The sequence below is a fragment of the Ixodes scapularis genome, unplaced genomic scaffold (assembly GCF_016920785.2).
Source record: "Ixodes scapularis isolate PalLabHiFi unplaced genomic scaffold, ASM1692078v2 PGA_scaffold6__148_contigs__length_123643588, whole genome shotgun sequence".
NCBI lineage: Eukaryota > Metazoa > Arthropoda > Arachnida > Ixodida > Ixodidae > Ixodes > Ixodes scapularis.
The window spans coordinates 82,886,480-82,905,533 of record NW_024609881.1 but is presented as its reverse complement, the minus strand read 5'-3'; the positions used below and the strand labels follow the sequence as shown (position 1 = coordinate 82,905,533).

The window sequence follows — 19,054 nt, the reverse complement described above, 5'->3', positions numbered from 1 at the left end:
AGAAAAAATGCCTTGCGGTCGTCTGGGCAATAACGAAGTTTCGTCCGTATTTGTACGGGAGCCCGTTCCGTGTAGTCACGGACCACCACTCGCTCTGCTGGCTTGCGAACCTCAAGGACCCGTCAGGACGCCTCGCACGATGGAGTCTACGACTACAAGAGTACAACATGACTGTGGTCTACAAGTCAGGCCGGAAGCACAGCGACGCCGACTGCCTGTCCAGAGCACCCGTCGAAACACCTTCTGGCAGCAGCAACGACGATGACGACGAGTGCTTCCTAGGTGCAGTGAACACCGACGACATGGCACGACGTCAAAGAGACGATCCTGAGTTGCGCGCGTTAATCGAGCACCTCGAAGGACGAGGGGGTACTGTCCCCCGTATCTTCTTGAGAGCCCTGCCGACTTTCGTCCTCCGACAAGGTGTACTTTACAAGGAGAACTTCGGAGACAACAGCACACCATGGCTGCTGGTAATCCCTACCGACCTTAGAGCGGATATCTTCCAGGCCTGCCATGACGACCCGACGTCCGGACACCTTGGTTACAGCCGTACTCTGGCCCGAATTCGTGAAAGGTATTACTGGCCCAAGCTGCCGAAGACCGTTCACTACTACACACGGTCCTGCCATCAGTGCCAGCGACGCAAGAAACCGCCGACGAAGCCGGCAGGTCTCCTGCATCCGATCGCTCCCCCGACCGTACCGTTCTAGCAGATCGGAATGGATCTACTTGGTCCTTTCCCACCATCGACGCAAGGAAACAGATGAATTATTGTCGCCACAGATTATCTCACACGGTACGCCGAAACGAAAGCCCTTCCTGCAGGGACGGCTGTGGAAGTCGCCAAGTTCTTTATCGAGTCCATCGTCCTCCGGCACGGCGCTCCCGAAGTTTTGATCTCAGATCGTGGATCATCATTTAAAGCCCAGCTGACGCAAGAAATCCTTCGTCGCAGCCACACCAGCCATCGGCGCACAACGGCGTACCACCCGCAGACCAATGGGCTGACGGAGAGACTCAACAAGACCATCGCCTACATGATCTCCATGTACGTCGACGTGGAGCACAAGACATGGGACGAGGTGTTGCCGTACGTCACATTTGCCTACAACACGGCCGTGCAAGAGACCACCGGGGTGACACCCTTCCAACGGGTTCATGGTCGCAAAGTTACGACAATGCTGGACGCGATGTTACCCCACGAACCGACTGTCGACGGAAGGGATGACGCCCAGGTGGTTGCCCAACGGGCAGAAGAGGTCCGCCAGCTCGCCAGACACCGTATTCAAGCCCAACAACGTGTCGACACTGGCCGCTACAACCTTCGTCGTCGGGACGTCCACTTCCAGCCCGGAGACAGGGTGTGGGTGTGTACACCGATCCACCGCCGTGGTCTCAGTGAGAAACTCCTAAAGCGCTACTTCGGGCCCTACAAAGTACTTCGTCGGCTCGGGGATCTGAACTACGAGGTGATGCCCGACGGAACACGGACTTCATCACGCCGCGCTCCACGACCGGAAGTCGTCCACGTCGTGCGCCTCAAGCCGCACTACGCGCGATCAGACTGCGAACTGTGATCTTGTGCATCGCTTATAGGATTGTGTTTCGCGAGCCTCCGTATGTTTCGATTCTTTTGTTTGTTTCGCACTTTTTTTTTGCCTTTTACGTAGCATCGAGACGATGCCTTTTTAAAAGGGTGAGTAATGCAGCGCGCGCAGCTGGCCAAGTAGGCAGCGCGCGCGTGGCCTAACGGTTATCGCGCTTGCTTTCCACGCTGAAAGCCAGGGTTCGATTCCTGGCCGCGGAGGCACATTTTTGTTGACTCCGTAAAGTAATGTTCTGGTAAATTCGAGAACCATCTTGCTGATTCGAGGTTAGAATGTTCTACGCGCCGAATCTCGCCGAACGATCCAGAAACCCACGAGGGTACATAAGGGATTCCGCCAGGCGAGCGGAGTCGGTTTTCGCCCCAGCGTTCGACTGTGCTACTACGCCGACTTCGACGCCCGTGACGCTCTGTTATTATCTTTATACTCTTTTATTTTTGGCACAAGTTCGCCACATTAAACGTTTATTTCTTCCTGTTTATTTCCTTTTATTTTGGTCACCACCCGTGACAATATAGACCACAGGGTATGGAACTAACCTGCGAGTACGTAGTTCAGCGTTTAGGGCAAGTGCACAGTTGGCCGTCGCTGCTGCCAATGCCCGGAATGTTGGTGGTCGCCTTCTTTTATGCTGGCGCAATGATGTTGTTGCCCGTGAAGCTCAGCAGATGGTCGACATGATAGGCGCGTAGTGGCACGTGGCAGAGCAGATGACGAGTGGGCTTTCAAGATGATGCAGCGGTCCTGCTTGTCGTCCGGTGGGACAGGCGATGCCGCAGCACGGGAAATCTGCGAGTACGTAGTTCAGCGTTTAGGGCAAGTGCACAGTCGGCCGTCGCTGCTGCCAACGCGTGGAGGGTCACGATAGATGTCTAAAACCAAAGTGCAAGCCACGCACGTGCGTGAGAAGCCCTCTACAAAAGAAAGGCTTCAACGAAAAACAAATGTAACAAACTAACTCCCTACAGTGTAAAGCCGCGGTTTGTAAGATTGCGGAATCTCGTCCAATCAGGTTGAGCAACGGTTAAAGGTGTTAAAGGGTTAGGGGTTAGAGCAAGCACTAAATAATAAAAATTTATACAAAAAGGTAGACGAGGATTGGGAGAGGGAAGAGCAGTGTAGCAACAACGGTTGGAAGTAAGAAGGGGTAAATCGTGTTAACGAGACCTGCTGCTTCTTCGCCTCGATGTTAGAGTAGCACGACTTACTGTTAGTGGTACCAACAGACGAGATAGAGGAGAGGTGCTTGAAAAACTCATAAAGAAAAGAGAATAATTTCATGGACAATAAAAATCCCCACCCTTGGGTGAAATATGTAAGCGAATATGCGAGCGGCGAAGACGCGTAATGAGAACCTCGAACCTCCCCGCCTCAACCGGATGATGCCATCGGAGCCCAACCAGCTCGACTTCGAATCTCGATGCCCTCGGATGGGAATGAGAAGTAAGAAAGACCCCTCGAAACACGAGCAACAGGAAGCGAACGAGACGAAGAGACAGATTCAACTACGACAGGAACGAAAACGGACGCGAATGTAGCGCTCATTTATCAAATTGTTTCTAACATTTTTTACTAAATCGTTCTACAGTTTACAAAACACTACTTTCCGTTATATCCCAGCCTCTCTTTCCCATTCATCCTTCCCCTCCTTTTGAGCAGGTTGGGATACACTCTCTCCCCTGTTACTTTTGCTGTACTGTCGTCTCCGTGGTCGGGGGGGGGGGGGGGGGGGGGGAGGGGGGGGAGGGGGGGGGGGAAGCGCCGGCGCCACAAAATCTTGCAAACGTAATTGTAATTGTGCCTGAAATTTTGCAATTACTGATGCTAGAAAGCAATTAAATTACAATTACATTTCCTTTTAGTCAAAACTAATTAATTTCAATTAGAAATTATCAGGAAAAGTAATTAAAGAAGCTGTGCAACAATTTCAGGGCTTTGATTAAATAATTGTGGAAGTTGATGCCTGACACTTCTGCAGTGAACTACAGAAAACAGATTTTGCCTGGATACCCTAGTTTTTATTTCTAAACAAATGAAAAAGATACAGGTTTTTGCCGCCTCTCAACTCGTGCATCGTCTTCCGGGTCACGTGCACAGTGACGTCACTTGAGTAGGCGCGGAGTTCCGGAAAAGTTCTCTCTTTAGAGCCATCAGCGAGCAGCGAGAACTCATCCGCTCGCGACCGCGTGACCACCCGTCCTTGCCCGTCCGGCGCTGTCCCCCTCCCCCTCCGGCTTCTGGCGGCTGTTCGCGGTTTTGTGGACCTAGGATAGATGGCGCCACTAAAACTTCGTATAATAAAAGTTTTGTCGATGATACCAGGCTTTTGACGCATTTATATATATGTTGGAACGACAAGATTTATAAAAAAGTTACCTTTTATCGAGCAGGTATTCGCACAATTTGCTATCTTTCTTACAACTACCCAAGTGACGTCACGACGCTTGTTTCTCATGGCCGCCGCTCGTGGCTGCAGGTCGGGAAATATTCCAAGTTTTGCCTCGCTATTACGCGGCGGAATCGCAACATTTCGATGAAAGGAGGTGTGTTTTCTGCCATTTGTGACACAGTGAACAATATCAAAAGCAGAAAATGCCAATTCTTTCAACGTTAAAATCGTTGCACAGCTCCTTTAAATTACAGTAATTCAATTACTGTAATTGAATTACTACCCAAGTATGGAAAGGACACAAACAAAAACCTGCCTTCTCGTCAAAAGCTGCAACTGAGACTGTGTACCAAAAGAGTCGAGAAAGGTTTGAAGGTCAGTTTTCATGCGCTCGTTGCGTCCGAGAACGTAAACATGTGCCGTGGAAAGGTGAAACCAGACGCCGTCGGACCACGATTGCTTGGACGGGAAGCACTTTGGCTTGAATTCACGGATACTTGTGGTCATTAGATTTATTTGTTTTGTTCCAACATGAACGCCGGAAAACCGTCAAGGTATTCGGATTACCCGCGTACTACGTTAACTGCGTCTTCAAGTTCAAACGGCCGCCTGATCGCTCGAACTGTCGTCTGCTCTTTCAAACGTTTCTGCTTGTCGTCTGCTCTTTCAAACGTTTCTGCTTCTCGTCTGCTCTTTTAGACGACACCGTCCCCTAGGTCAAATGTTGGCCCGGTACTTACGATAAGAACTAAGTGCCGGCCTCAAAGACTTAAGTTTGAAGGTTGGTAAGCAGGCTTGATGTAAACAGTTGAAACAAGATGTTAATCATTGTGACCAGTGGCCATCATCGACTTGTTATGCCTGATTCACTTGGTCCGATTTTGCTTGTGATTTTCAGTATCGACGTCGACCATCTCAGCTCCGGTTCACGCTTTTGCAGCCAGAGTGACGTCGCGACTGAGAATTGCGAGCGAAATCTCATCATGCGAATCAGGCTTTAGCGTCTATTCTGCGGCGTCCACGCGGAATGAATCGCCGCATGTCGCATCATTCACGCGTAGTATATCGGTGTAACGAGCCTCGGTAATTTCGCTGAGGCCGATCAAGTAGTCAGACATTGCCAGGAAGACGTAGATTCAGCTATTCGAAGGCGAAAAAGGGCGGGGGGACTCACACTGATGCCGACAACATCGCATTTCAATGGTTTGTTTATGGGTGACGGCGAGCTTCTTGCCCACACTCCGTCGCGCATGCGCGCCGCCGGTGGCGTCCGTGAGGGGCGCTTCGGTTTGTTTGTAAACATGAGTTGGTGTATAGACGCCGCACTCTATAAATTCGATATGAAGTTCCAATTGGTTTCTAATGTTTGATAAGATTGGAGAATCATTCGAATTCCTTTAAATAAATTGCATGCTAATTTCGATAAAGTTTGGGTTTCTCATTTACAATCGATTTGATAAACTAGACACCATATTCAATACACTTTCAAACGGTTTCTATAATTGCACACGATTGGATATATGCACTGAATTACGGTTTTCTCATTACGTTGAAATGTTGAACTATGCTAGAATTTTGTTGAGTAACTTTGGTGACTTTATATTTTTTTTTAAGGGTGCCCAATGAAATTAACAAGATATCCCGGATCTCGGTATCCTAATTGCCTCTGAATATTCTACACCATCGGAAATTGATTGAAACACTTCAGTTTCATACCGTGTCAACATCGAACCAATTTATCACGCTGACTTAAATTCTGTACTAAACATGCTCCGAACTCACGCTCAAGCGTGAACCTCTTGTTCCAACGTATGACAATGTGAGGTAAAGGCTAGCCCACATGGTGCGCTTTTCTCCGCGTCTGCGTCGCGTCTGCGCCTGCGCTTTGACGTCACTTCCGGCGCCGGGACGAAACGGAGCGTTTTTTGGCGCATTCCGGCGTATCTGGAGGAGCCAGATATTTTGCGTCCACGCGTCGCGTCTCGCGCTGCGTCCAGAAGGCAACAACCAATGAACCGCCGTGTTCACTAGTTGCAAGGAGCGTTTGAATTTTCTCCACTGTTTTCGCCACTGTAGGACTGTAGTTTTCGCCACGGACCTCGCGACAAAGGCGATAATAATAATAATGATAATACTTTTTATTTGCACATATTGCGATACCCACTTGGCAGCGTGCGAGGCTAGGCAAAAAGGTTGAGACCCTTACGCAGGTGGGCCTGCTAGCCCGCCGCCAAGTAGGGAAGGGGATACGGGAAAGGAAAATAAATAAAAACACTCAAAACAGAAAGATACACACACAAAAACGGGTAGCAGCCCTGTGCCATTCCAAGGCAGAGCGCACTTGCGCACGCACACACACACACCCGCGCGCGCGGAGTTTACAAAATTTGCACGCTCGCGGCCTTAAATAAAAACGGCTTTTAGGCCCCGCCAACGCTAGCAGCAGGGCGAACTTGGGTAGTTACGTCCTTCCCCCCGCGGATATCAGTTTATCATACCTTTTACACAAGTCCAGGGAATCCTCTCTGCTCCGCGGGAGAGGCTACGCTCCTTCAGCGGAACAGAGAGGACCTAGCAAAGTACAAAAGCGTCCTGCACTCTGGCAGGCGAAATGTAAAGATTAGAAGGACACCGAGAGACAAAGGTACAACATTAATACTACCGGCAACACCGGCAACAACCGCAACAACGCAACCTCTGCACCGGCCAGCGGCCAGCCGGCCAGCTGTGAATGTTTTGGCGCGGGCGATGGTCATGCCAATGGCGTATCGAAACGTGGATGAGGCGTCCGCACTAAAAAGGATGAAAATTAGTGAAATTGAGCTTCAATGCAATTGCTGTAATAAAAATGCGTGCTTACTATTACTAAAATTAAATATTACGGAATGTAGCCATCATTTAACGCGCGATTTCTATTTAAAACTTGCTTATGTTTCTTAAGCGCGTCTGGCTACGTTGGACAGACGCTTCGGAAACGCAGACGCGAAGCGCTGCCCGGTAGAGCTGCGTGTGGTTTTACTGGGCGTACGCGTCTGGCTTAGCGCGCGCGCCAAGCCGAGACGCGCGTCTAGACGCACTGAAAAACGCGCCATGTGGGCTAGCCTTAAGACGTTCTGTACACCACCATATTTGGCTGGAGCCTTATGATCCAAACGCAAAGGGAGCTGTGGCGTAAGTAGATCAAAAATCCCCTTTTTTACCGCAGTGCTCACAGGATTGTCTCGCGAGTTGCAATGAATCTTCCAAAGTTCCCTCCAGCAGTGTAAAGGCTGAATCGTACATCTGCGTTGGTTGCATTCGCATGCAATCGAGACGACTGTAACGACAAAGTCACCGGGACAGGTGTTCGCCATACACAGCATGGCAGGCGATGCCAGGGGTAGCTTCGCGAAGCACTCCGTGAGTCACGGTTGCTGCGATGTTTTGGTCGTTACATTCGTTTCGGTTCCATGCGAACACAACTGTTGCAAATGTATGAACCAGTCTTAACAGCAATAGTCATTTTTACATTTCGACAGGCACGAGCTAGCTCATGTTTCATTCTAAAACTCAGTAGGCATAAACCTAAGTGCATAGGAACTTTAGAATGTTCCAACAGAGCAGAGTACTAATGAGAATAACTGAACTGATGCTGACAGTCTGCAGTAGATACGGCGCAGGAAATTAAGCAGAATATATATGGGAACGCAAAGTATTTCTAGCATAAATAGTCGCACAGATATGAAAGAGAGGACTAAGCAGGGTGATGACAATGTCCAATGAATAATATGTCGAGGGTACGTGACCTTACGATAGGTAGTTCTCTCTCGTCTTTTCTATTCGTCTACGCGGATGGTCCGCGTTGCACCGCAGGTTCTTTACGCACGCTTTTTGTATCGGTTGCTGCGGACCTGCTGGGAGCGGGCCGCGGGCCGGGGTTTGGAGACCCCTGGGCTATGGCGTAGCTTCACGGTGCTGAAGCCCCGCACTGCTGCAAGAGCACGTGGCCTTTTCTAGCGTCTTCATTCGCGTGCGTTCACGCAACCATCTTTGACACCTCGGAGGCTACGCTGGTCTCGACAACGTAGCACTTACACGTATTTCAGTTATAGCGTGATCCAGTGTCGCCATACGAGGGCAAACCGACCTCACGCTTTGTATACTCCGAGCCACCCTTTGTGTGCAGAAAAGGCAAGCACCAGGAAGGCGGAATGGAAGATGGAGGGCAATGGAGGGTGAGGGGAGTTTCGATTCCCACCATCATCACGTCATAAGGCGTGGGTGACTACAGCGGCTCCCCAGGCGCGTCTACGACTCCGCTCTGCAAAGAAGAGACTGCAAAAGAAAATTCAGGCCACGAGTTGATGCCTTTGTCATTTTGCCGAATGAAAGTCACTTTCATCGGCCAGCTTGAAGGTAAACGTTCGGCAGCCAGCTAGTTCAGGACTACGAACGATTGAACGTTTTATTATCCTATGTTTAGGGCATACAACGATAGGTAGAGCTTGTCGTCGGAAGGGAAGTAAAAGGTGCCATTCGCCTGATTCAATCGTCGAAACATCAAGATGTTCTCATAACCAGACGACATTCATTAGAAGTATGTAATCTACTGGTATACGATTACTGTTTGAAGTAGTTTTGTCATCATTTGATTACTTTTCTTAGATTGCAATCAGAAGAGTATTATGATTACTTATGGAACTAATAAATTTACAACCGATTCTATTGTCACCCCCCACCCCGACCTTCCCGCGGTTTGCAAGGTCTTACGGTGACATAGGGTTGTTCAAAGCTTTTGGCACGCGGTGCGTGGTGACTACCAAGCATCTTATTAATACGAAAGCATTAGCTGTCCCATGGAGCAAGCCGCGATCTGAGGCATCCCAGCTTTGAAGCCGCGCAAAAAGCCACGCGAGACGGCACATAAATTCACCTTTCCAAAAGGAGCGAAGGGTGGATTATCCTCTTATTGGCTGGCGCGCGTCATCAAGGAACGAGGCTCCAATGGCTATCGTGCGGCGTGGTCCCAAAAGCCACCACAAGAGAAGCACTCTCCATGGGGGCGCAGGGCACGCGGCGGCCCGGCGATGTGCAGCGGTGAGATGCGAGCCTGGCCGCCTGGCCACAAAGCCCGTTCGGGGGAACTCGGAGGAGGTTGTAGAGCCGAGCTCAGCGCGGCTCACGATAGCGCACGCTCGACCGTCGGCCGCTACCTCGGCAGTACTGAAACATGGCCACCCACGCCACTACGCCGCAGACGAACTAAGGCAGCGGAAGAACGACATTGATGCTTTCGCATTCACAACTCATAACAAGAGCTTAGGTGTCCTCGGACATTTTTTGTTCCACAGCCAATGAAATTGAGGCTGCAGTCAATAAGAACGCTAAAGATCGAAAGACACACAGCAAAAAGTGTGATATATATTAATAGCTGAAGCTGGCAGTCTCTGTGCTCACAACATTTAAACTTTCAAAATGCTGCGATTTATCTGCTGCGTCAGCTTCTAAATTTCGCAAACCTTAAAATTACAGCTCGGGATTCTTCCCGAGCTGTCAAAAAGGAGGTTGATATTTTTTTGTCTAAACATTTTTTAAAGATTTTTTTTTTTTTTTTTTGTTTCCGAGTAGGGACCGTGAAGTCTGAGTTCTCAGCAAAAACCTTTCGGTGCGAAGTTGGATAGTTCATGAGCATCTGCGCCTTTATTCAATGCTCAAACAATCCGCCATCTATACAACCTCAGTCCTCACATATGTCAAAATCTGGCTCAAGCCACCTCTAAACTTTGGTGTCCGCAATACAGTCAATACCAGATAACGTCGAAGCTAAAATTAAAAAAGTGAGCTATTTGTGTATGCGAGATGAAGGATTGACGTCCCATCAAAATTGAGATGAACCGTTTGTAATCCGATACGTGACTCACTCAGAAGCATTTATTATTTCTTGTCGCTTCTTGTTTTTTAACATGTCTCCCCTTTCTCCAAATCCCCAAATAAAAAGTACAAAATTCCAGTTCACAAACCAGTAGATATCCCCTGATTATACATTTGGTCCGGAATGTTGGAAGCTTTTAAAGATTTGTTTCTCCGTTTGGAAGTTATAAAGATATGAAACTTCCTTAGTAATCGGAGAATCAACCCTTACTTTTTTTGAAATAACATATCATTACTATTTTCCTCAAGTGATCAGCAATCGTGTTAAATACTTTTTAACCAAAGTTATTTGTAACTTAAGCCCTCACTTTTTGAATTAGTGTCTTCAAGACTGGTTGCCGCCACCCCTGTGGCCGAGTTCAATGTCCCGCTGCCGCGCCAGTCGTCCCCAATGCACAACAAAGTGTTGGACATTGTCGGTACAAATTTACCTTTCAGTTCTTTGTTGATCTTCTACCAGTCAGGCTAAGAAGTTTCGCTCCAAGCTTGTGTGCAGGTGGCACTGCGAATGATACATCGGAGGTTTTGAAGAGTCCTTATATGCGAAATATTGAAAGAGCGGCTATTAGAACCCCAGAGTCGATCCACGTTGTTTGGACATCGAGTATTTAACAAAACTAAAGGAACTGCATCCCACTCGTTCGCCTTGTAGTCTATAGTTGGCTTCTAATCACAAGCCGCCATAACTGTCTTCTGAATTTACCCCGATAAAAAGGAAACTGGAACAACTTTCCAATGTATTAAGGCAGATATTACGGGGCACTGTGCGGGTGCGCACCGTGAGCAGACAGCAAACTTCAAGACACCAATGACCGGCCCTTTATCCAACTCACACAATTTGATAGGTGTTGTTTCAGCGTTACACCCTTTTGCGAGCAAATTGGAAGTTTCTTCATCACGTCTTTGCTATATGTGTTTTTAAATCACTACACCTATATAATTCGCGTGCCCGAAGCGTCACAACTAGTGAGGGAACGTTGTCTCTCTTCTTTACAGGGCAATACATTTCTCTGTTGTATCAAGTTTTTTTAGAAAGCAAATACATACAGCCTTGGAGAGCACGTGAAATACGCATAAAACATCAAATGCCTTCTTTTTTTTCTTCAAAAATAAACGCTTTAACGACAGAAGTCACATTCAAGAGTCATGTGCAGCCCAATCCCCACAAGGCGGTTTATGCTTGCTTTCTAAAACAAAAAATTGATACACCAAAGAAATGTATGGCCAAATAAAGAACATTAACTACATTCGAGCGTCATCCATATATTTCACTTGAATCAAAATATAAAAATAAGGAAGCAAAAACAGTTTTGTCCACGTACATGTTTGTTAGTCAAGGCTGCCTAGATTTTTGATCAGAACCCAAGGCTCTTTGATCCAGTAAATTTCCAGCATTACAGGTGTTGCGTCGGACGGCAAAAGTGTACAAAAAGCGGAACTCATACTAAAAAAACACACAGTAATATTTCATACACCATCATCACAGCCAAACTTTGGTGTCACGATAAAAATAAATTTTTATTGTCAATTTTGCGAGCTCAATAATAAAAAACTAAAGTTACAAGAGGCACGAAGGACACTGTAATGATATTGATTGATTTATTAGTACAAAACAGTATAAATATATGAAATAACAATCAAAAGAAAGCTATTTCTTCTTCGACAGTATATTAGCGTTAAAACGCTTTGGTGGAGCTCACTTACGTTCGTGAAGTCACGACCAGCATTTGCTTCGCTGCGACGTCACGAGTTAGAATCTTGGATACTGATTATCAGTTTCAAACTAATTTCGATGGTGCGGTAAGAATCGTGATGGAAGCTTAGAGCCATCGCATCCTTAAAATAACAACATGAAATATATGTCTTGACTTGAATAAGTAATCTTTAAAATAATTAGCGTTTCAAAACCTCAGCCGGGGTCACACTGCTTACAGATGATAAAAACGACAGTCTCTTTATACAGATTAGCACGCAAGTCACCGCGAGATCCTTGCATCGAATGCCGTATATAGATGAGTACAAGAAAAAAAAAACATTTGGCACGTGGCTTTCGAATCAAGGATCTCGCGGTGACTCGCGTGCTAATCTGTATACACCTTTCCAAAAAACACTCGACCCCAGGGGCAACAAACCGTTTTCGAGCCCAGTCACTGAGTTTGAGGCTAGAGTCTCACCGGCGTCCCCCCTAACCCTAACCGAGGCGACTGTGATTTCAATAAGCGCAGCCTGCGTAGGCGCAGTTTCAAACGCTGCTGACGGCTGAATTCTTGTCTTTTCCCGCTATATTTTGTGTTTCATGGTACATGTATTTTCCCGAGGGCATTGAGAAAGCATTGTGCCACATGTAAAAAAAAAAGCAAAAAAAAAAACTGTAAACTGCTTTTGTTGGGTACGCGCCCAACAGAACGAATGCGACTGGAATGTACAGTTCTAGTTATTTTTTTTCTTCTTACGATAAGTTTTGACGGCGCCGCGGGATTCCCCGCATGTGAAACGACAAAGCGCTTTTCTGACAAAAATAAATTGCAACAGAAGAGGGCCGAAAGGCATGCATTTTTCACGCTCACAAATAACGTGTTTGCCGATTGACAGGACACGGACATACAATTTATTTATTTATTTATTTATTTACCCTCAAGGCCCCGAAGGGCATTACAGAGGGGAGTGGGGGGGGGGATTAGGTGACAGGGTACAGTTGTTGATACATGAAATATGATACAGTAATTAATGCACGCTTGCTTAGACACTTCAAAAATATTTACACAATGTTATAACAGTAATAACAACTAGAAAATGGTTAATGAAAACTAACAAACAAGGCATTTTTAAAATCAATAATATTGGTTATGGAGGCTATGTCAGCGGAAAGGCGATTCCAATCGGAGCTAGTACGAGGAACGAAGGAGTTATAATAAGTGTTAGTTTTGTAATTGGGGATACCGACTTTGTACTGGTGATCTACGCGGGATGAAACATAAGTAGGTGGCGTTAGAAGTTCATGGCGCATGAAAGGGTTATTATAATAAATCTTGTGAAATAAAGTGAGGCGAAAAATGCGTCTACGGTTCATTAGTGTGGGTAAACCAAGGGTATTTTTCATTGAAGTAACACTGGATGTACGATGGTAATTACAGAGTATGAAACGTGCTGCACGATTTTGAACCGATTCCAATGTTTCAATGATAGTATTATGACCGGGGTCCCAGATAGAACATGCATATTCAAGTTTAGTACGTACTAAAGTAGTATATAAAAGGAGTTTTAGTGACACTGGTGACTGTGAAAAATTTCGTTTGAGATATCCAAGCATGCGATTGGCGTTGTTAGTTACGTAGTTAGTGTGAGTTACCCAGGAAAGATCAGAAGTTATGTAAACACCTAAGTATTTGTAAGAGGACACAGACTGCAGCGGAGTGTCGTCAATGTAGTAATTCGAGCATATGTTAGTATGACGGGAAACTCTCATGGATTTACATTTATTAAGATTGAGTTGCATCAACCACTTGTCGCACCAGTCAGATACAGAGTTAAGATCAGATTGGAGAACAGAGGTGTCAGAGTTATTTGTTATTTCTCTATATAGTACACAATCGTCAGCAAATAAACTAATATTAGAGGAGACACATTCAGAGAGATCATTAATGTAGATGAGGAAAAGTAGCGGTCCTAAAACAGAACCCTGGGGAACTCCAGATCCTACGGGAGTCAGTGAAGAGTTAGTACCATTGGCATGCACAAATTGAGAACGGTTGGTTAAAAACGATTCTATCCAGCGTAGCACGTTCAGATCAATATTGAGGTTGCTAAGTTTTAATAGGAGTAGCCGGTGAGAAACTTTATCGAAGGCCTTAGAGAAATCAAGGAAAACGCAGTCTATCTGGGAGCCACGGTCAAGGACAGAATGAAGCTTATTAGTGAAAAGTAGAAGCTGTGTTTCGCAGGAAAATGATTTGCGGAAGCCGTGTTGAGTAGGGTGAAAAAAAGAATTCGATTCTAGGAAACATGCGAGGTTAGAATATATGATATGTTCGAGTATCTTACAAGGAATGGATGTTAGAGAAATTGGCCGGAAGTTATTCGGTGAGGAGTGGTTGCCACTTTTATGAATTGGAGTCACCTTTCCAACTTTCCAGTCTTCGGGAAGGCAGCCTTCCTCCAATGATTGCTTAAAGATCATTGATAGTATAGCTGATGAATACGATTTCGTGTTCTTTAAGAATTTAGAGTTAATATTGTCAATACCGGATGAAGAGGAGAGCTTCAGGTTATTAATTATTGCAGCTATACCGTCGTATGATATTAATATTGGATTCATTGGAAAAAAGTCAGGGCAATTAAAGTTGGGGTACACAGAAACATCGGTGCAAAAAAAAGATTGAATAAATATATCGTTTAGCAATGATGCACACTCATCATGGCCTACTGGTTCCCCATCTGTGTTTGTAAGCTTCAGGTCACCGTGGTTATCATTAGGTTTGATTAAGTTCCAAAAGTGGCGAACATTTGTAGATAAAATTGTGGGCAACGTGTTAGTAAAAAAATTGCGTTTTACTTCTAATACTGCACGTTTATATTCCTGCTCGGCGTAATGATAGGCGTTAAAATGACTCTCTTGTTTTGAAAGTTTGGCTACACGAAAGAGGCGTTTCTTTTTATTTGAAAGTCGTTTAAGTCTGGTGTTGTACCAAGGGGAATTACTTTTGGATGATAATGTGCGAACAGGAATATATGTGCTTATTAGATAGTTCACTTTGTTTCGGAACAGACACCAATTTTCATCTACAGACCGTTCAAAAAAATTTTCCACAAAATAACTCAGAAATTCACACAATTCAATATTTATAGCCGTAAAATTAGCTTTTCCGTAATCACGAATCGTTTTAACTATTTTCGGGGAATGACTTGTGGTTATATTTAAGGTGAAATGCAGCAATAAATGATCACTAAAACCAGGCAGATAGGTAATAGGAGAAACAAGGTCGGCGAAGGTTGACAATACAAGATCTAGCACTGAGGCACAGGAGGGCGTAATTCTGGTGGGGCGAGACACTAACTGAGAGAAATTGTAGTCCGAACATAAATTGAGGAATTTGTCACTGTCAGACGAAAAAGGACTTGAGTAAGCTGTTTCCGCCGACCACACAATATTTGGATAGTTAAAATCACCCAGAAGGATGACGTTTGGTGTGGGAGATCGCAAAGTCACTGTACTGATTACGTCATGAAGTTTGTTCAGAAAGCTATCGTCACTTGAGGGAGGGCGGTAACAGGCACCCAAGATATATTTTTTGTGATTCACGGAAAGGCAAACAAAGACTGTTTCGAGATCACTTGCAACATTCAAATGAAGGGAATCTATATGTTCGGCGACTGCAATCAACACACCTCCGCCTTGGCGAGCTTCCCTATCAGTGCGATAAATTTTGAACCGTTTGTTAGTAGTTAGGATTTCGTTATCATGAATTTTGCTAGAGAGCCACGTTTCTGTCAAAACTACAACATCAGCCCCGGTGGAGTCAATGGCAGAGCATAGATCATCGCGATTTCGCATGACACTTCGGATATTAGTAAACAGAACAGTAATTATTTCGGGCGCGAAAGAAGAACCACTACCCCTCGCACTATGTTAGGGCAAGGCAGATCGGGCAGATGCTGCGCGGGCATTTAAGTTTGGTGCCACGTTATTTTGCAACGATGAGGAAGGTTGATTATTATCGCCTCCAGGGCTTCTTGTATTTGAATTGCTCTTGCCCGGCCTTCTGTCATTTCCAACTTCATACACCCTGTCGTTCGCATTTTCATACATGAAACATTTATTGTTCACGTAAAGCTTATTGTAGCGCAGTTGGAAGACGCTCTTTTGTAATTTTCCAAAATCAAAAAGTTTCTGTCTTGCTAGGCGCGTAGCCGGAGAAAAATCTTCATTAGCCGTTATGCCGCAGGCTTTAAGCTTAGGTCGTGATTGCAAAATTGTTTGTTTTGTTTTGAAAGAAGAGAACTTGACAATCAGTGGCCTGCATCCTCCGACTGCGTACGAGCCAAGCCTGTGAGCACGTTCAACGCATTCGTCAGAAACTTGCAGACTAAGTGAAGTAGATAACCTATCTAATATTTTTACTTTAGACTGTTCCCAAGATTCGGAGGTGGAATCTTCAATACCGTGAAAGATAATATTGCTCCTTCTTGAGCGGTCCTCAATATCGTTCAGGCGCTCGTGCAGTCTTTGGTTGTCCTTAATAACAGACTGCATTAATCCCTCGGCAGCCAAGAGTTCTTCCCGGGTTGCATCGAAAGTTGCTACTTTGCACTCAACGCCTTCGAGCCGATTTTGGATGTCGGTAACCTTTAGTTCGACGGATTCTTGCTTACTTTTTAACTCGTTAATAGACTTAATTAGGCTAGCTTGGCCTTGGTCAATCTTGACCGTACGTTCATTTACATCTTGCAAGAGTTTGAACATGTCGTTAAACTGCTTGGCCTGATCGATAGACATAGGTCCCGGATTCGCCTCGACGTCACCGGAGCGTAACAAGAGAAGTTTTAATGTATCAGCGGAATGTAGGACAAGCATCGCATGTGTACACAACCAGTAATACAAAGAGCACAAAGAACAAAAAAAGCGCGATGACCGTGGGCACGGTAACTCGAGAAGCCATAGGTTATTACTTCGTCTAGAGTGTATAGAATACTGATATCTTACCTGTACGTAGAACAAGAAAGGGTTCGTCAGCGACATCGCCGCTAACGAGTCACCGTGCCCACTGGCGTAGGCCACACCATGCGCTGCTTTTGTAGCAATTGACGTGGCTGTCGCAGTCGATGGTCGCGCTAGGTGCGGCTGAATCGACGCAGGATTCTCGATGAGGGCGACGTCCTCCAAGGCCGGTGAAGATGGGCACTTCCATAGGATGACGCTTGATATCCGAGCTCTGTCAGCGCTGGTGCAGGCACGCGTTCCGCGATGTGATGGCGAGACAACGAACGCCGGTATCAAAGGCGCTCTCATTAACGAAGCTTGCGGTACCGTAGATAGGCCCAGAGCCAAGGATCCTTGGGGAAGCAGCGTCGACAGCAAGCATGCCTGTACGTAGAACAAGAAAGGGTTCGTCAGCGACATCGCCGCTAACGAGTCACCGTGCCCACTGGCGTAGGCCACACCATGCGCTGCTTTTGTAGCAATTGACGTGGCTGTCGCAGTCGATGGTCGCGCTAGGTGCGGCTGAATCGACGCAGGATTCTCGATGAGGGCGACGTCCTCCAAGGCCGGTGAAGATGGGCACTTCCATAGGATGACGCTTGATATCCGAGCTCTGTCAGCGCTGGTGCAGGCACGCGTTCCGCGATGTGATGGCGAGACAACGAACGCCGGTATCAAAGGCGCTCTCATTAACGAAGCTTGCGGTACCGTAGATAGGCCCAGAGCCAAGGATCCTTGGGGAAGCAGCGTCGACAGCAAGCATGCCTGTACGTAGAACAAGAAAGGGTTCGTCAGCGACATCGCCGCTAACGAGTCACCGTGCCCACCCAATTGAGGAAGTGTTAACATTCGAACAATATATCGTACGTACCACACGATGCAGCGTTATCCAAAATGAATTTATTTGAGAAAGATCTCAAATAACACAGCCACAGTCGACGACAGTCACATCTTGACGATCGGACGGAATCCGAGATGACTTCGTTTTGGGGCACGTTTTTGGGGAGAGCTTCCTTTTTTCACAACCGCACCAAGGCAAAGAAACAAGCGCGACTGACCTGTTTCTCACCCCAATCCGGACAACTGTTTTTGGAGATGACTGAGGATTCTGGATTCTACGCGGATTATCTCTGGGAGGGGGGAGAACAATGTTCGCAAAATCGCGTCGAGGGTCGTTCGACGTCCTTCACCTCCTTCGTTTCCCGTGAATGTCGAGCCGAAAAGCTTGAATGGCAGGCACTTACCAGCCTTATTTCTCACAATGGAAGATAACAGAAAAAAGGTACACAGCACGCATAAAAAAAATTAAGTGGAAACTTTCAAGAGGGACGAGGAAACGTCGAATGAAAAACAGCAAAAACGTAGGTAGAGAACCGCGCTGAGCGGGTCTTCACAGTCCCAGAGAGTGGCAGAAAATTTCTAGCTGATAGAGGGCGCGAGAGTCGTACCAGCAGCATCAGCATCAGCAACATGGCGGCGGCCTAGGAGCGTTTTTTGGAAAGGTCTATACACTCCGTGCGGGAACTATAGGGGGCGCTTTGAAAAACGCGCGCAGCGCCGCTAGCGGAGGAGCTGGCGTTCGACTGTGAGGCGCGTCCAGCAGCCTGCGGCGCCTTTTCGCGTGCCAAGCTGTGGCGGCGGAAGCGCGCACGGACGAAACTTGCTTTTTGAGCCGATAAGTTGAGGGTGACGTTGCATGAGTGCTGGGGCAGAAGGGCATTTAGCTGTTCTCCACTTCTTATATATTGAGTTTGAGTCGTAATTAGGGGTAATTTCTCTAGTTGCGGCCGAAAAAGGAGTTGGAGTAATTTTCCGAAAAACAAGACGGCCGCCACCTTCATTGCTCTGAGTGGGAAATTTATTTCGCTCGTCGCTGTAAATTTAGGACTACTGGAACGATGATATTTGGAGGCGAGTGAGAGGTTCACTAAGTTTGTGCACGAAGAGAGCCAAGTTTCTTTAAGACAGCAGGTGTGAAAGTTATGTTTCTAACGAATAAAGAAATAAAGCTGTACGGGGTATCCAATATTGGACCCAAAATGTTGTGTTATAGCGGGCTGTGCAAAGTGCAGATTTGGGCACACAGGTGCTTCGACTTGACAGTAACATGACACAGCACTTATTATACAAAAAAAAGGTGGCATAGGGAAACCAGGTGAAAATTTGGTTTGGGCGGCGTAACTCAATGGGAACCGGTTTTGATCATGAAAAGGCTGTCAAGAGAATACCACTGGTCGGGGGAGGTGAATACTTTAGAGGTACGTAGGGACTAGTGGACTGTACTTCCAATTGAAACAACTTTACGAAAGGTGGTTCCAAAGCCGAGAAAACAAAGTTGTCGGCCAACACACGGTTTGGCCGCCAAGGGCTTTTGCGGTCAGCTGTTGTGTAATAACCTGTTGTGCGAGGTGCTGATTTTCGGCGCACAGGTACTTTGACATGACCGTC

The 19,054-nt window shown here is 46.5% G+C and overlaps 1 protein-coding gene across 1 annotated transcript; it reads right to left on the bottom strand.

Annotated features, from left to right (window-relative positions):
* Positions 1–14,990: 14,990 nt before the first annotated feature.
* LOC115328195 lies at positions 14,991–17,426 on the bottom strand. The gene has a single exon (XM_040221571.3). The coding sequence runs from the start codon at positions 17,405–17,407 to the stop codon at positions 15,536–15,538; it is 1,872 nt and encodes a 623-aa protein (XP_040077505.1). The 5' UTR covers positions 17,408–17,426; the 3' UTR covers positions 14,991–15,535.
* Positions 17,427–19,054: the final 1,628 nt, after the last annotated feature.

Excerpts from the sequence above, each read along its gene's own strand:
- LOC115328195 (XM_040221571.3), bottom strand. The coding sequence starts at position 17,407 with ATGTCGCTGACGAACCCTTTCTTGTTCTACGTACAGGCATGCTTGCTG.